This window comes from Lycorma delicatula, chromosome 7 (assembly GCF_047948215.1).
Source record: "Lycorma delicatula isolate Av1 chromosome 7, ASM4794821v1, whole genome shotgun sequence".
NCBI lineage: Eukaryota > Metazoa > Arthropoda > Insecta > Hemiptera > Fulgoridae > Lycorma > Lycorma delicatula.
This window is the reverse complement of record NC_134461.1, coordinates 2,856,717-2,873,696: the sequence shown is the minus strand read 5'-3', so window position 1 is coordinate 2,873,696 and position 16,980 is coordinate 2,856,717. Positions and strand designations below refer to the sequence as shown.

At 32.1% G+C, this 16,980-nt stretch overlaps 1 protein-coding gene across 3 annotated transcripts in view; it reads right to left on the bottom strand.

Annotated features, from left to right (window-relative positions):
• Positions 1-16,980, bottom strand: part of LOC142327592 (integrin alpha-PS2-like) — a 134,468-nt gene that overhangs the window by 24,968 nt on the left and 92,520 nt on the right. For all 3 annotated transcript variants that reach the window (XM_075370770.1, XM_075370771.1, XM_075370768.1), the window contains 4 exons: positions 16,466-16,686; positions 14,249-14,495; positions 2,942-3,117; positions 840-1,021 (listed from right to left, as the gene is read on the bottom strand). In XM_075370770.1, coding sequence (XP_075226885.1) covers positions 840-1,021; positions 2,942-3,117; positions 14,249-14,495; positions 16,466-16,686 — 826 coding nt within the window. The remainder of the gene's footprint in view (positions 1-839; positions 1,022-2,941; positions 3,118-14,248; positions 14,496-16,465; positions 16,687-16,980) is intronic.

Here is a 16,980-nt window from a genome sequence, read left to right as displayed (position 1 = left end):
CTTACCGGAAAATAAATTTGAAAATGAGCATGTAGGCAATTTTTACCTACATGTGACCTAGAACCAAAAGTTTCATCTGTGGTAGAACGGGTTAAATGAATAAATCTCTTATTATGATTATCAATTTTACTGATAATCTGTTGTTATAGTAGAAACAAGGCAGTAATAGCAAGTTAGATTTTTTAATGAGGTCAGTTAAATGTCCTAAGCTTAATAATTACTATGCAGATGATTAGTAAGTAAGATGGTTTTCATATTATATGATCTGTCAGTAATTCAAAAAATTCAAATTTACAGTCTGTAATACCAGACCAGTCTGTATTAAATTATACATTTGAAAAGACTATCGAAATAGGTACTTACAGTGTGAGTACCATATGATGTGTAAGTGTCAGGTGGTGGGTAAGGGCTTAAAGTTCAACGTCAGGCTTGAACAATCAATGATGTATCATTGATTGGTCATCATGCATCATGACCTGATGATCATTGATGCATCATGACCTCAAAGATGAAAGGTAAACAGAACTCTAGAATCTATTTTTTGTACTTATTTACAATTCCTTTAATTATAAAATTCACTAACCCTCACAGCCTTAAGAATTTATAAAACGTCTCTCTCTCTCTCTCTCTCTCTCTCTCTCTCTTTGTCTAATTTTCCTAAAATAATTCATTTCAGTATTTATCAATTACTTAATTTTTTGTTTGATCTCTTATAACACTAGTTTTAAAAACTTTATTCTAAGCCTTTATTACTTTCATATTCTTCTTTTCACTTACAACACTGCATTGTTATTATGCTGTTTAAATTATAGAAAAAAAAAAAACAAAGGAAAACTAACTTTCAATATGAAAAGATGGCCAAAAAAAAACCATTTCTGCTTCGATCACATCAGCTGGCCCTTTGTTTTTAATATGATATGCATGAATAACTTCTGGTCCAATATCGGCTTCTTCTATTGCAATAGAGTTTGTTGTTTCATATAATGAATAATTACAATAGACACTTTCTTGTTTTGATGTGCTGTAACAATTAAACAAATTAACATTAAAAGCGATCCATAAACAGTATAGAAATGAGTTAATCTCTTTGAAAGGTCACTGTCCAAAAATGTGTGCTGAAAAATAAAACATTTCATTGACTCAAATGGCTTAAATTTTTAAAAATATTTCAACAAAATTAAGCTAATTAATGTCAATAAAATATTAAAACTTGTTGTTAGATACTAAATGTATGTATGTAGCTGACATCATGCTTTATGGAGAGCATTCACCCTGTTTAAAGTCAAAACTGAAAAAAACAATTTTTATAGGTTTTTGGTTCTTTTTACCTTTATTTTTTAAAGATAATGGTTACGGTTAAAAAAATTAACTCTCCTCAAAAGAAAATCCTCTCAAACTCTCTTTTAGCACTCTAGTTCATATCATAATGTGGTATATTTTGCAATTTCCCCATTCCTTTTACTTGTTCCCTGTATATGATATTAAATAAATTAACTTTACTTTAAAAAAATAAATACACAACTCTTGAAATAATACATTGTATTTCAAGAGTCTATAAAAAATAATACACAAACTACTAATTATCTTAAGTAAACAATGAGAAACAAAATTTAAGTACAAAATAACCAAAACATGGAATCATTAAGTATGAAACATTGAAGGCAATATTTCAAACAATACCATTTGTTTGAAAATATTGCCTGAGCATCAGAAAAATATCAATTTGTCTGATACTTGGTAAATTCAAATATCAGAACTTACACGTGAATTCAATACTCTCTTACTAACGCAGGAGAAGGCTGGTGCTTGCATCTAACATTTCCAAGAAGGTTCACAGAATCTTTTAGATCATTTTCAGTTCTTCAAAAAATGTATCCTTAGATACTTTAGGAATTTACGTTTGGCTGTTAGCAATCTGCTTCAACAGGACCCTCCTCTTACACTGTCAATTTATTTTTTTGATTGTTTTTCTAAAAATTTCTATTCATTTAAAAATATTTCAAAATAAATGCTTTTTGTAAAATACAATTATTTATTTTTTACTAATGAATTACTGCAGCGATTCAGTTGTGTTGTTTTTTTTTTGAATCTAGCTTCTCATTTTGGTTCTGGTTGATATGTTATGATATTATGAGCTACAAATATTGAGTATATGTTTTTATTTGCTTACTTATATCAGTGCTCACTTACCCACAGGCAAAGAAGCTCAGGGTCATCTACAGTTTCCTGTTTTCACCACAAACACAGAACTTTAATCAATCTTTCAATCAGGACTTTAACTCAGTTCCTTTATCAATCTTTCTTGTGATCCTCTCTGTAAACCTTTTCCTCGTGTACTTTTCCTCTTGAACATTCTTCAGGTCTAGAACGCTATTCATTCTCATTTACTGTACTTGTTTTTGAGTCTGTTTTTCTTCATACAATTTGGTGATTGACCATATTGTATTAACCATTGTAATCTGTTACTGAAATGGATGAGTAACAAGATTTTATCATGTAACAGTATTTATAACTCTCTTCATATTTTCCAATTTGTCTTTCTCAGTATCTTGTCAGTTATCTTTTCAGTGTCTTTTATCTATCTTAGTTCTTTTTTGCCTTTCAGTAAGAATCATATTTCTAAGCTATATATAAGCATTGTAAATTAATTTGAATACAACCATTTTTGCTTTTTCACTCATTTCTCTTTTCCATAAAAATGTTATTATAATGGTGAACAAATTTTCTTAATCTATTATCTTGTGTATTTACCAAGTCTCCCATTATCCTTATACTTGAAGCTCTTTATTTGTTATACAACTCTCCCTTCCAGTTCCACTTGCAGTCCTTTTTCTTCTCTTGAAATCATTAATGATTTGGTTTATTTTGCACTAACCCTCATTCCTATATATATATATATCTTGGCTTACAAAGTTTTATGTACATAAAAAACTTGGCTTACCCAGTTAGTAAGATATCAGCTTCAGCTGAAATAGCTACAGATATTTTATCTGAATCATTTAGAACACTTGTATTATTTTTGGGATTGGTACTGTTTACTGTAATAAAAAATGTATATTGCGGTTCCATATTGTATTCATAGACAAAAACCGGTTGAAATTCAACATTTAAATGAACCTGAAAAAAAGAAATGAAAATTAACAATTTTATCAGTCAACAATTTACACTAACAATATGTCCATAGCATTACCGATTACCCAGTTAAAACAATTTTCCTAAGAGGACAATTACAGAAGGTGAAAAATATCCCTCACTTAAGGCTTAGTAAATATCTAAATCAATCTCCATTAAATGAAACCTAAGATATTCAATTTATTCAAATCAGAACATATTTTACATCATAACAGACTCTATTAGTAATGATCTTGTGTTGTATTCCATGTTTCCATATTTACATTGCAAGCCGTTCAACACCCACAGCAGAGAGACTACTGCAGAACACTATATCTCACCTTGAAGCTTGGTCCAGGATTACTGGTTTCACATTTTCATCCGAAAAAACAAAATGTGTAGTCTTTTCTCGGCTATAAAACCCTTCTATTCCGCAAGTTTTTCTGAACGGAGAGACTATTACTATCTCTACCTACGTCAAGTTTTTAGGTTTATTTTTTGATAGCCGACTTACTTGGGTCAAACATATAAAAGAATTAAAAAACAAAATGTTGCAAACTTCTAGATATGATGCGAGTCCTTACTAACACCAACTGGGGAGCCGATAGGTCATGTATGATACGTTTTTACTATTCCTTTGTTCGCTCCCATTTAGATTATGGTTGTGTCGCCTACTCTTCAGCTCGCCAAACCGTGCTTAAAATGCTGGATAGTGTACATCATGCTTTCCTTCGGCTTGCCACAGGCGCGTTTAGATCAAGTCCTGTCGCAAGCTTACTTGTAGACTGTGGTGAACCATCACTTTGGGATAGACAAGACCGGCTTTTATTATCTTATTTTGCTCGTCTCAGAGGACAGCCAAATCACCCGGTTCTTGAGTCTTTAGAAATCCTAATCTAGGAAAGTATGAGGACCATCCACGTCGTACTGCACCTGTAGGTGTCCGTACCCGCCGTCTGCTGCAGCATATAAATGTTGACACACCGTCATTCTTTCCTACGTAACCTTGCTCATATCCTCCAGGAGAATAAACCTTATAAATTTTACTTTTGACCTTACAACATACAATATACAATCAACACTACCTATTGTCTTCCAGCAAATGTTTCAGTGTGTTCTCTCCAAGATGAAACCAGACGCGGTTGTATACACTGATGGATCGAAACAAAACGATACCGTTGGTTGTGCATTTGTTGTCGATGAAAGAACTTATATGTTTGGTCTACCCGGTATTACGAGTGTGTTTACCGCTGAACTATACGCTATAAATAAGGCTCTAAACATCATTAACCCTAAATATAGAAAAATTCTTATTTGCAGTGATTCGTGTAGTGCTCTCCAAGCCTTAAAAAACGTTTATTCCAAACATCCTATCGTCATTGAAATTTACAACGCGATCGCTGAGTTGAATAATCGCAACACAGAAGTAAGTTTTTGCCGGGTCCCTAGCCACGTAGGGATTCCAGGTAATGAACATGCAGATTCTGCTGCCAAAGAAGCATGTAATCAGCCTCCTTTCACCAACCGAATTGCTACCTCTGATTTTATTAATTGTTTAAAACAATCACTGAGAGCGGGGTGGCAAGGTGACTGGACGGCTACCGTTGATAATAAACTCCGACAGATTAAAGATTTTGTGTTGCCATGGGACTCCTCATACAGAAAAACTCGGCGTGAGGAAGTAGTCCTTTGTCGATTGCGGATAGGACACACGAGGATCACACACGATTACCTGATAACAAGAGGACAAGCACCCCTTTGCGCATGATGCAACTGCCCCATGACTGTGCACCACATACTCGTGGATTGCATGTGTTATGCGGCGTTGCGTCGTAAATTTAATCTATCCAGAAACATCCGTGGTGTCTTGTCCAATGATAATGAAATTTTAACCCGGTTGTTTTTATTTCTGCGTAGTGCTGGGTTAATGCAAAAAATTTAATATCGTTGCGTATATTTTTTAATGCTGGAAGAGTTTTTAATAAGTTTTTTTTTTCTGAGTTTTTGATTTTTTATCCGATTAGGAGCCTTTTACACTCCTTATCGGAATTTGTTAAATTTTATATAGTTATTTTTTTAATATTTTAAAGACTGTCTGTGATATTAGTTGTAAGATTTTAGTAATGTTAGTTTTATGTTTTATTTCAACTTTTTAATTTTTATTTTTAACCTAGTTTTAATTATATAATTTGTGTTAGTTTAAGTTTTATTTAATTTTGTTATTTTAGTTTTTAACCTAGTTTTAAGTTTTATATTAGACCCTTTATGGTTTTTAGTTATCCAAGAATGGGCCCTTTACACCCACTCGGACTTTGTAAAATTCTATTTACTCTTGGTTTTATATTAGTTTTTACCTGTGATATTAGTTGTAAGTTTTATTCATCTTTTAGATTAGTTTTAAATCCTTTAAATCCTTTAATTAGTTTTAAATCCTTTAATTTTTTATATAAAAAAAAGATTCCGGGCGATGATAACGCGCAAGCGTTTTTCGCCCACGGAAAAAAAAAAGAACTGTTCATGCATTTCTTGAAAGAATTAAAAAAAATGTGATAAAATCTTGATATGAACAAATGTTACAGGGTACAAAATTAATGAATAAAATTAGAAGTTATATAATTTATTTTTTCTTTGTCTTCAGCCATTTGACTGGTTTTATGCAGCTCTCCAAAATTCCCTATCTAGTGCCAGTCATTTCATTTCGGTATACCCATTCATCCTACATCCCTAATAATCTGATTAACATATTCCAAACACTGCCTGCCTGCACAATTTTTTCCTTCTACCTGTCCCACTAATAAATTTTAAGTTAAAGTGAAAATTCCAGGATGCGTTAATATATGGCCTATAAGTTTTTCTCTTCTTTTAACTATATTTTTTTATAAAGAAAGCTTCTTTCTTTATCAATTTGCCACAAAACTTCTTCATTTGTCACTTTATCCACCCATCTCATTTTTAACATTTTCCTACAGCACCGCATTTCAAAAGCTTCTAATCTTTTCTTCTCAGGTACTCTGATTGTCCAAGTTTGACTTTCATATAAAGTTACACTACAAACATATACTTTCAAAAATGTTTTCCTGATATTTAAATTAATTTTTATGTAAACAAATTATATTTCTGAATGAAGGTTCGTTTGGCCTGTGCTATTCATTATTTTATATCGCTCCTGTTTCATCCATCTTTAGTAATTGTGCTTCCCAAATAACAAAATTCTTCTACCTCCGTACTCTTTTTTCTTCCTATTTTTATATTCAATGGTTCATCTATGTTATTTATACTACATTTCATTACTTTCATTTTGTTCTTCTTTATTTTCATGTGGTAGTTCTTCCGTAGGACTTCATCCATGCCATTCATTCTTTCTTATTTTTTTTTTACTCTCAGCTAGAATTACTTCATCATCAGCAAATCGTAGCATCTTTATCTTTTCACCTTGTACTGTTACTCCGAATCTAAATTGTTCTTTAACATCATTAACTGCTAGTTCTATGTAAAGATTAAGAAGTAACAGGGATAGGAAACATCCTTGTCAGACTCCCTTTCTTATTACGGCTTCTTTCTTATGTTCTTCAATTATTACTGTTGCTGTTTGGTTCCTGTACATGTTAGCAATTGTTCTTCTATCTCTGTACTCGAACCCTATTTTTTTTAAAATGCTGAACATTTTATTCCAGTCTATGTTATTGAATGCCTTTTCTAGGTTTATAAATGTCAAGTATGTTGGTTTGTTTTTCTTTAATCTTCCTTCTACTATTAATCTTAGCGCTAAAATTGCTTCCCTTGTCTTCCTATACTTTTCCTGAAACCAAATTGGTCTTCTCCTAACACTTATTCCACTTTCCTCTCAATTCTTCTGTACAGAATTCTAGTTAAGATTTTTGATGCATGATTAGTTAAGCTAATTGTACTATATTCTTCACATGTATCTGCTCCTGCTTTCTTTTGCATCATGACAATAACACACTTTTTTAAGTCTTCCCCTTTTTCATAAATATTACACACCAGTTTGTATAATGTATCTATCGCTTCCTCACATGCACTGCACACTAATTCTGCAGGCATTCTGTCTATTTCAGAAGCCTTTCTGCCATTCAAATCTTTTAATGCTCTCTTAAATTCAGATCTCAGTATTGTTTCTCCCTTTCATCCTCTTTGACTTCCTCTTCTTTTTCTATAACATCATTTTCTAATTCATTTCCTCCATATAACTCTTCAATATATTTCTTCCACCTTTTCTTTCATATTATAAATCGGTGTACCATCTTTGTTTAACACATTATTAGATTTTAATTTATGTACTACAAAATTTTCCTTAACTTTCCTGTATGATCAGTCTATTTTACCAATGTTCACTTCTCTTTCCACTTCTGAACGCTATTCTTTAATCCACTCTTCTTTTGCTAGTTTGCACTTTCTGTTTATAGTATTTCTTAATTGTCGATAGTTCCTTTTACTTTCTTCATCACCAGTATTCTTATATTTTTACGTTCATCCCTCAGCTGCAATATATCCTCTGACATCCAAGGTTTTCTACCGGTTCTCTTTATTCCACCTAAGTTCACTTCTGCTGATTTAAGAATTTTCATTTAACACACTCCCATTCTTCTTCTACATTATTGTTTCATTTTCACATCATTTTCACATATTCACATCATTTTCTACCATATTGTTTTTACTCAGACCTCTTGCAATGTGCTCCTAAAAATTTTCTTTACCTTCTCTTCCTCAAGCTTCTCTAAATTCCACTGATTCATCTATCACATTTTCTTCAGGATTTTAAATCCCAATCTACATTTCATTATCACTAAATTATGGTCGCTATCAATATCTGCTCCAGGTAAGCTTTGCAGTTGATGAATTGATTTCTAAATCTTTGCTTAACCATGATATAATCTATCTGACACCTTGCAGTATCACTAGGATTTTTCCACGTGTATATTCTTTTATGTTTTTTAAACTGTGTGTTGGCAATTTCTAAATTATACTTTGTGCAAAACTCAATAAGTCGGTCCCCTTGTTCATTCCTTTTGCCCAGCCCGTATTCACCCCCAATATTTCCTTCCTTGCCTTTTCTGATGCTTGCATTTCAATCTCCAACTATTATTAAATTTTCATCCCTTTTACATGTTTAATTGCTTTGTCAATTTTTTCATATACACATTCTACCTCATCATCATCATCATGGGCACTTGTAGGCATACAGACATTAACTATCGTTGTCGGTTTAGGTTTTGTTTTAATCCTTATTGCAATGATTCTGTCACTAAGCATTTTGAAATACTCTACTTTCTTCCCTATCTTCTTGTTCATTGCAATACCTACTTCTACCTGTTTTTTTATTTGATGCTATGTTAATTATTCTAAAATCACCTGACCAAAAGCTGTTTTCCTGTTCCCAACGAACCTTGCTAATTCCAACTACATCTATGTTTATCCTATCCATTTCCCTCTTTAAATTTTCAAACCTACCAACCTTTTTTAGATCTCTAACATTCCATGCTCCGACTTGTAGAAATTTTTTAATTTTCTGGTGACCCCTTCCTTAGTAGTCTGAACCCGGAGATCTGAACCGGGGATTAGTTTACCTCCAGAATATTTTACCAAGAAAGGCGCCTCCATCTTTATTACTACAGAGAGTTACATTTTCTTGGAAAAGAAGCAGCTGTAGTTTTCCATTACTTTCAGCTGCTCAGTACTCAGAAGATTGAGTGATGTCGATATGGCTGTTTAAGTCCCTGACCTACAGCCTTAACAACTACTGAAAGAGCTGCTGCCCTCATACAGGAATGTTTCTTTAGTCTGGTACTTAACAGATACCTCTTCGATATGGTTGCACCTGTGGTCCAGCTACTCTGTATCATTGAGGACTCAAGCCTTCTCACTTTCAGCAAGGTCTCATGATTCATAGAAGGAGTAGTTTATATCAATATATAAAAACAATAACTATAGTCTTTTCACCTCTTATTAGTTTTTTGGCTTTTTTCCATTCTGGTTTCATTTTTGTTTAAAAATAAATAGTTTTAGTATACTATGTTTTTGTTTTTTGTTCAACTTAAAAATTGTAATAGAAGAATATACACTTTGAAAAAGCCTGGCGATACTGCAAGGTATCAGATAGATTATATCATTGTTAAGCAAAGATTTAGAAATCAACTCGTTGACTGCAAAACTTACCCTGGAGCAGACATTGATAGCGACCATAATTTGGTGAAAAATGAAATGTAGATTGGGATTTAAAAACCTGAAGAAAAGGTGTCAGATGAATTGGTGGAATTTAGAGAAGCTTGAGGAAGAGGAGGTAAAGAAGATTTTTGAGGAGGACATCGCAAGAGGTATGAGTAAAAAAGATAAAGTAGAAAATGTAGAAGAAGAATGGGATAATGTTAAAAAGGAAATTCTTAAATCAGCAGAAGCAAACTTAGGCGGAATAAAGAGAACTGGCGGAAAACCTTGGGTTTCAGACGATATATTGCAGCTGATGGATGAACGTAGAAAACATAAGAATGCTAGTGATGAAGAAAGTAAAAGGAACTATTGGCAATTAAGAAATGCTATAAACAGGAAGTGCAAACTGGTGAAAGAAGAGTGGATTAAAGAAAAGTGTTAAGAATTGGAAAGAGAAATGAACATTGGTAAAATAGACGGAGCATACAGGAAAGTTAAGGAAAATTTTGGGGTACATAAATTAAAATTTAATAATGTGTTAAACAAAGATGGTACACCAACATATAATACGAAAGGTAAAGTCGATAGATGGGTGGAATATATTGAAGAGTTATACGAAGGAAATGAATTAGAAAATGGTGTTATAGAGAAAGAAGAGGAAGTTGAGGAGGATGAAATGGGAGAAACAATACTGAGATCTGAATTTAAGAGAGCATTAAAAGATTTAAATGGCAGAAAGGTTCCTGGAATAGATGGAATACCTGTACAATTACTGCGCAGTGCAGGTGAGGAAGCGATTGATAGATTATACAAACTGGTGTGTAATATTTATGAAGAAGGGGAATTTCCGTCAGAGACTTCAAAAAAGGTGTTATAGTCATGATACCAAAGAAAACAGGGGCAGATAAATGTGAAGAATACAGAACAATTAGTTTAACTAGTCATGCATCAAAAATCTTAACTAGAATTCTATACACAAGAATTGAGAGGAGAGTGGAAGAAATGTTAGGAGAAGACCAATTTGGTTTCAGGAAAAGTATAGGGACAAGGGAAGCAATTTTAGGCCTCAGATTAATAGTAGAAGGAAGATTAAAGAAAAACAAACCAACATACTTGGCATTTATAGACCTAGAAAAGGCATTCGATAACATAGACTGGAATAAAATGTTCAGCATTTAAAAAAAATTAGAGTTCAAATACAGAGATAGAAGAACAATTGCTAACATGTACAGGAACCAAACAGCAACAGTAATAATTGAAGAATATAAGAAGAAGCCGTAATAAGAAAGGGAGTCCAGGAAATAGGCCACATACTAAGGCATCCTGGAATAGTCGCTTTAATATTGGAAGGACAGGTAGAAGGAAAAAATTGTGTAGGCAGGCCACGTTTGGAATATGTAAAACAAATTGTTAGGGATGTAGGATGTAGAGGGTATACTGAAATGAAACGACTAGCACTAGATAGGGAATCTTGGAGAGCTGCATCAAACCAGTCAAATGACTGAAGACAAAAAAAAAATGTTTTTGTTTAATTTCTTCTTATGAACATTATGTAATACATCACTGAATTTATTATTTTTTTTATTGCACGCTTTTAGTAAAAACAAGTTTCCGCTAAAATTATGTTTACATTGATCGTCTCAGTTGTTCATGTAGATTGAGCCTTCATACTCAACTGTTAACTGTTTTTTTTTTCTTTTTAACCATTAAAATTCTATTAACTCAAGGATTATGACAAACTGAACAAATATGTCAAATTATTAGGCAGGTAATTTTTAAAAAGGGCCAAAAATTGAAATAAAAAACAGCAATTAAAAGCCTATGAAAATTATACCTACTTCCCTAAATAAAAATTAAACTGACACAAGTTAAATAAAAGACCAAATTCACCGCATTTAAAACAAAAAAATTAATTTTTTAATTTAAAAAGCAAAATAGAAATACCTCTTTATGTGTAATAAGAATGGAAACAAAAAGCAATGCAACTATAAAAAGCTAATTGTTTAGACAATATTATATTTTTTAAGCCATTATAAATATAATATAATAAATACAATATAATAAAAAAACAATTTTTTAGTTAAAAAACTGTAGTTGAAAAACAGCAAAGGAAGAAAAATTATCGAGCGTGAGCTGAAGTCAAACCCTAAGTGATTAATTTCCATTAATTTGGCTAATATTGAATAAAAAGTAAAAGTTTTTTTAACTGATTAGGTATCTGTAATGTGTTCTGTCAAAAAAATGAAAGATGAGATGGATTATTACAAATGTCTTGAAAGAGAAAAATTGTTGTCCGAAAAGCAAACTGCCAGAACATTTGGATGGTTAATGAGCGAGTATTGAATAGGATATTTGAAGCAAATTTTGAGATCTCCTCTGTAACTGTATGTCAAAATATTGATGTTTAATGTTATTTGTATTAAACCAAGGAGAATCTGTTATGGAGAATAAAACTCTGGATTGAAAACATTGCAGTATACTTATACTGGATTTTCTTGAAGTTCTCCATAGCTGGATGCCATAGATCCAGATAAGTTTAAGGATAACTTTGTGAATTATTAACTTGTGGTTTGGAGATAATTTTGAGTTTCTATTTAGATTTCAATTCATTTGATGAACTTTAATATTCATCTGTCTAAAGTTAGTGCTACTACTGATTTTGCTTTGGTGATTATTTAATTCGCCGACCAAGAATGTACCTTCCAACCATGTTGAATTTTAAACTGAATAAGGCTTTAACAGCATTTGTATCAAGTACTTTATAAACTAACAGTTTGCCTCTCCTTGCCAAAGTTTTCTCTTGTATTTGGTGAGTATTTGGACACATACCTGCCTCAAAGAAGGCCTTGTAAAGCATTATGTTCTAAAAGGCACATGTTGAAGCAATACTGGTTGTAAGTTCCCTGTAACAAGCAAAGGTTTACCCTAATCCTACTTGGACTCTTTTCAGAGTAAGAGCCGTAATCAGTGTTGTATAATTGTTTACACTTACGTAATCAATCCAGTGGTGGCTAAGAGGTATAAGGAATGACAGGAAGACATTCAGGTCTTCGGATAGTCATAGCTCGTTGCAGGTGGTTGTCACATTTAATTTGTAGATAAGATAGCGAGCAAGTAGACAGACAGGTTAGTTCATTGAACCTAGGGATTTCATCGGCAAAGATGTCATTAGATTTCAACAAAGTTAGGAAAAAGCACAAGCGGGGTAAAACTGAAAAGGTCATTGTGAAACGTGTGAATCATGCTTCCATCTCATCCAAAGAGGAAAGTTAGGCAGGTACATCTACCCAGGGACCTAAAGGTGACTTCATAGGTAACTTCTTGGAGACTGGGGAGAGAGCTGCTAGCTTTGTCCCATTAATAAAATTATCTGAAGAGAAGTATGAACAGTTGTTAAGCTTTCTTGAGAACCCCTGAAATACTTCTACAGGGGTACATAAAAGGGTAGTGCTTAACTCACAGAGCTTTAGGCAGTTGTCTACCTTGGCTAAAGGATAAGAGGCGTTATCCTCTAAGTCTAGTGAAGTAATAGAAATTGTGATTAAGGAGACTGTTTCGATCCATATTCAGGTGGTGCAAAAACATTACACGACAGTATTAAAAGAAAATGAGAAGCCACTTTAGTACATACACAGCCAGAGGTAATTTTCTTGAACACAAAGGAGGGCTTCAAAGAAATTAAGGAAAATTTTCATGTTGCCCTTCGAAGCAATAGGTCTAACTTGAAAGTAAGGAATATCAAAGGACCAGAAAAGGTTTTAATGGTTGTTGCAAACAACATAAAGACCATACAAGTAATTTCAGAGTTTTTAGCTAATAAAACTTCTGAATTTATAGCAAGCTTGAGCAACTGTATAAGCCAACAACCTGAGTATAGCTACGGTTGCACGCTGGCACTTTCAAGTAACTGGTGAGGCAGATACTCTTTACTTAGGTTCAGTGGGATTGACTCTGTTTCCTACCCAGAAATTACAAAAACCAGAGGCCTAGATACCTACCAGGAAAAAGCTGACTGCCTAATCTTTCTAAAACCTTAGTCCCCAAACCTTCCTTATAAAAAAAGTGTATTAATACCGGTTCAAATTTCACTGTATGAACCTACACATTCAGTTTTTGAATTTCAGTTGCCACAGATAATTTTCATATTTCAATAATTTGCAGTTGTTTATGGACAAATTATCAGAAGTTAAATTTGTTTTATTACTTCCGTTTATGAGAATCCATCATAAGCACATATTTAAATAAAAAAACGACCGAGTATGGCTCTTAAGTAAACTTATAAAGTTTACTATATTCACTGCAGTTCTGTAACTTATCACCTACAGATACAAGTAGTACTGAATATTGAAAAAAAAAAAGTTTAGTTTTGTAATTTGTTGTACATTCTCAGACTGTGCTTTCAACTGAACGAATAAGCATAACATTGAATTTGTGTATAACTATCTGTATCAAAAGGAACACTTTATTTGAAATTGTGATCGGTAATTGTAATTATTCTTATGACAAGTTCTTTGAGTGAATGGTTGATGTTAAATTTTGTTAACAAAAAGGAAAAATTTATTGAAAATTCTGTAGGTATTATTTAACTTTTTAAATAAATAAGTTTTTAAAGTAATTTTTGTGATAAATCAATACCAACTTTAATAGTCAGGATCGTTAATACCGTAACAGGAAATGATAAAAAAGGGGAAGACATTTATATAAATTGGATCCATTATGATCAAGTTAATAAGTTTATGGGGTGGATTACAAGCATTAATCAATAGATAGTAACTTCAGTCTTATATTTGAAAGGAAAGTTTTTGTGTGGGGAAAGACATGATCCATTTGTATCCAGGTTTTTAGTTGCAATTACACAGACAAACAGATACACTGATTATAAAAACTAAGCTCAAACTATTTGTACGATGTAATATTAATCTTACTTTTCACACATTACATTAAAAAATAATATGTATAAATAAAAACTTACAGATTTTCCAGCAGGTAGTGGATTACCAATATTACAAAACCAAAAAACCGAATCATTAGAGGGATTTTGTAAAAAACATTCAACTTGCCCATCTTTTTCACTCTGGTAGCTCTTGGTATCAACATAATTTAATCCACGTGGTACCAACATACTTAAAATAGCTTCATAACCATCATCACCGTGGTTTTTAACCTGGATATCAATATTAATGTTCTCATTGGTTCCAAATTTATAGAGGCTTTCATTTCTACAACAAAAACATATTTCACAACAAATCTTCACTAACTGAAAGCATCACTATTGCTTTTATATATTGTTTCATTTTTAAACAAAATAATATTTCATTTCAAAATATCGCTTCATTTTTAACATCTGAATTATTATTTAGAATCTTACAATATTTTGATTAGTGTCTGGGTATTATGATGCAAAATAAGTCAGTCAAACCTATTTTAAAGTAACCACCAGGAAAAACTTATCTCAACTCCAATTGATTTACTCTTCAGTAACCATCACAATCTTTTATCGTATGAATGTATGAAGTGCATTAGTAAAGTATATGCAAAAGGCAATAAATCCAATTGATTCTGAAAAAACTATGTCAGTTGTTACAGATCTAAGAAAACCATTGAATGTAGAAATTAAACTTGGAATCCTTAAAAAAAATAGAGAAAACAGATATGATAATAATAATAGGCAGATTTTAGCACATTTGTGTTCCTCACATAACTTTTTATGCTAAATGCTAAAATACAATCAGAATTTTTCCATGATACAGTTTTTGTGTAATAACAGTTTTGAACTGTTTTTGAGTGCTTTTGCACTCTTCTATGTATTTTTAAGGATAACTTACGTACTAATAGAAATTATTAAAAAAAAAAATTATTAAAAAATTTCTAACAAAAGATGGTTCACAAACATAACATTATAAAGACAACAGTTGTATATGCATGATGATTTATTTACTGCTATTGTAGACATATAAGCACAGAACAGTCTTCTGAGTCATAAAGTTAACACCCAAATATTGTTTAAACGTTCACCGCATACTGGTTTAATTCTGTTTTGTGAACTACAGATACTCTGTAAAGTATATTGTTAGTGAATAAATTTGCCAAGGAAGTGCACAACTTTAGAGGATGAATCATAATATCTGGTAGCCACTGAAGTTTGATATGAGGAGAGAGATGATCATACTTTTGTATTAGAATCCTTCTCCTGTGAACCTTGTTTGATAATTTGAAGTGAATTAAACGACGTTGTTCAGGATTTGAGCTTGTCGAAGAAACAAGCCGAGCTTTTGGGATGTAGGATGAATGGTTGGAATCTTCTCCATACTGACACTAAAGTGTGTTTCTTTCATAATCATCAGGAAGAGTTTCTAGATGTTTATTCTAAAGAAGATATTTGAATGTTATACAATATTTGTGCTGTTATAGATGCATATCATCATGATCAGAACTCTACGCTGTTCACTGATTCTTCAAAAACCAGTTCAAAGGCTGTCCTTTTGCACAATAGTAAGAAATTTCCTTCTGTGTCAGCTTACATAATTAACATGAAAGAAACAAATGAAGATAAGAAAATCCTATTAGAAATAATTTATTATACGTACTATTGGATTACATGGGGCAATTTAAAAGTTATTGCTTTAGTGTAGCTCAACTACACTAAATTTTGTTGCTTTTTGTCCAAATGGGACTGCAGGGATAAGACAAATCATTATGTCAAGAAGGAGTAGCCAAAGTGTGAAGCACTTAAAGCCTAGACAAAGAAATATTGTGCATATCACACTAGTTCACTCAGAAATGTTCTACCTTCACTCCATATAAACTTAGGGCTTTTCAAAATTTTTATTATGGCAATGGATAAAAATGGTGATAGATTTCATTATTTGAAAGAAAACTTTTCTTATGTTAGTGACTAAAATCAAAGAAGTAATTTTTGTGGGTCCCAAATAAGAATTTTTAGAGAGGAACAATTTGAAGCACTGTTAAGTTGAGTCAAAGTCAGTAAGAAGGTCATTTAAAAGTGTTGCGCAAAATGTACAGATTAAAAGTCAAGTCTGCAATGTGGTGAAGACATATTAGCACTACCTGTAGTGCTTCCTAGCCTTTGTTAACAGCAGGCGGTTAGGTTTTACATTATGTAGAGTAAACCACCCTTTGGAGTAATGCATGAAAATACTGTTAAATATATAAATAAACAGATAATTACGCAAATAATCTAACACGTAATTCTTGTTGACAGTTATCATTTTTTAAACAATTAATTTGAATTGCTATTGAATCCTTCTCCAGTAATCTTTCACTACTATCGAGTATAGGAAATAATGATTGCATGTATCTTTCATCACAGTAACTGGTCCCTTTCTTTTCTTCTTTTAAATTATAGCTCATCTCTACTTCTAACGGTGTTAATTTATCTCTTACATCGGACTGGAACAAAAAATTACAAATAAACTTAACATTAACTATATAAATATGTGTTCAAAATGTTAGTTTAAATGGTACAAGTTATTACTAGTGTAGAAAGAGACGGACACCTAAAAATTATGTTAGACAATGTTTTCACATTGAACAATACATAATCATGTAAGAATGTGAAAATCTAAGATGACGGTAAGTTTGAGGTCTTTTTTTAATGAAATATTCTTGTTTAATTTAATTTGGCTTCAGGAATATTGAATACTTCCATAATATTGATGATGATATTTTATCTCAGGGTTTGAA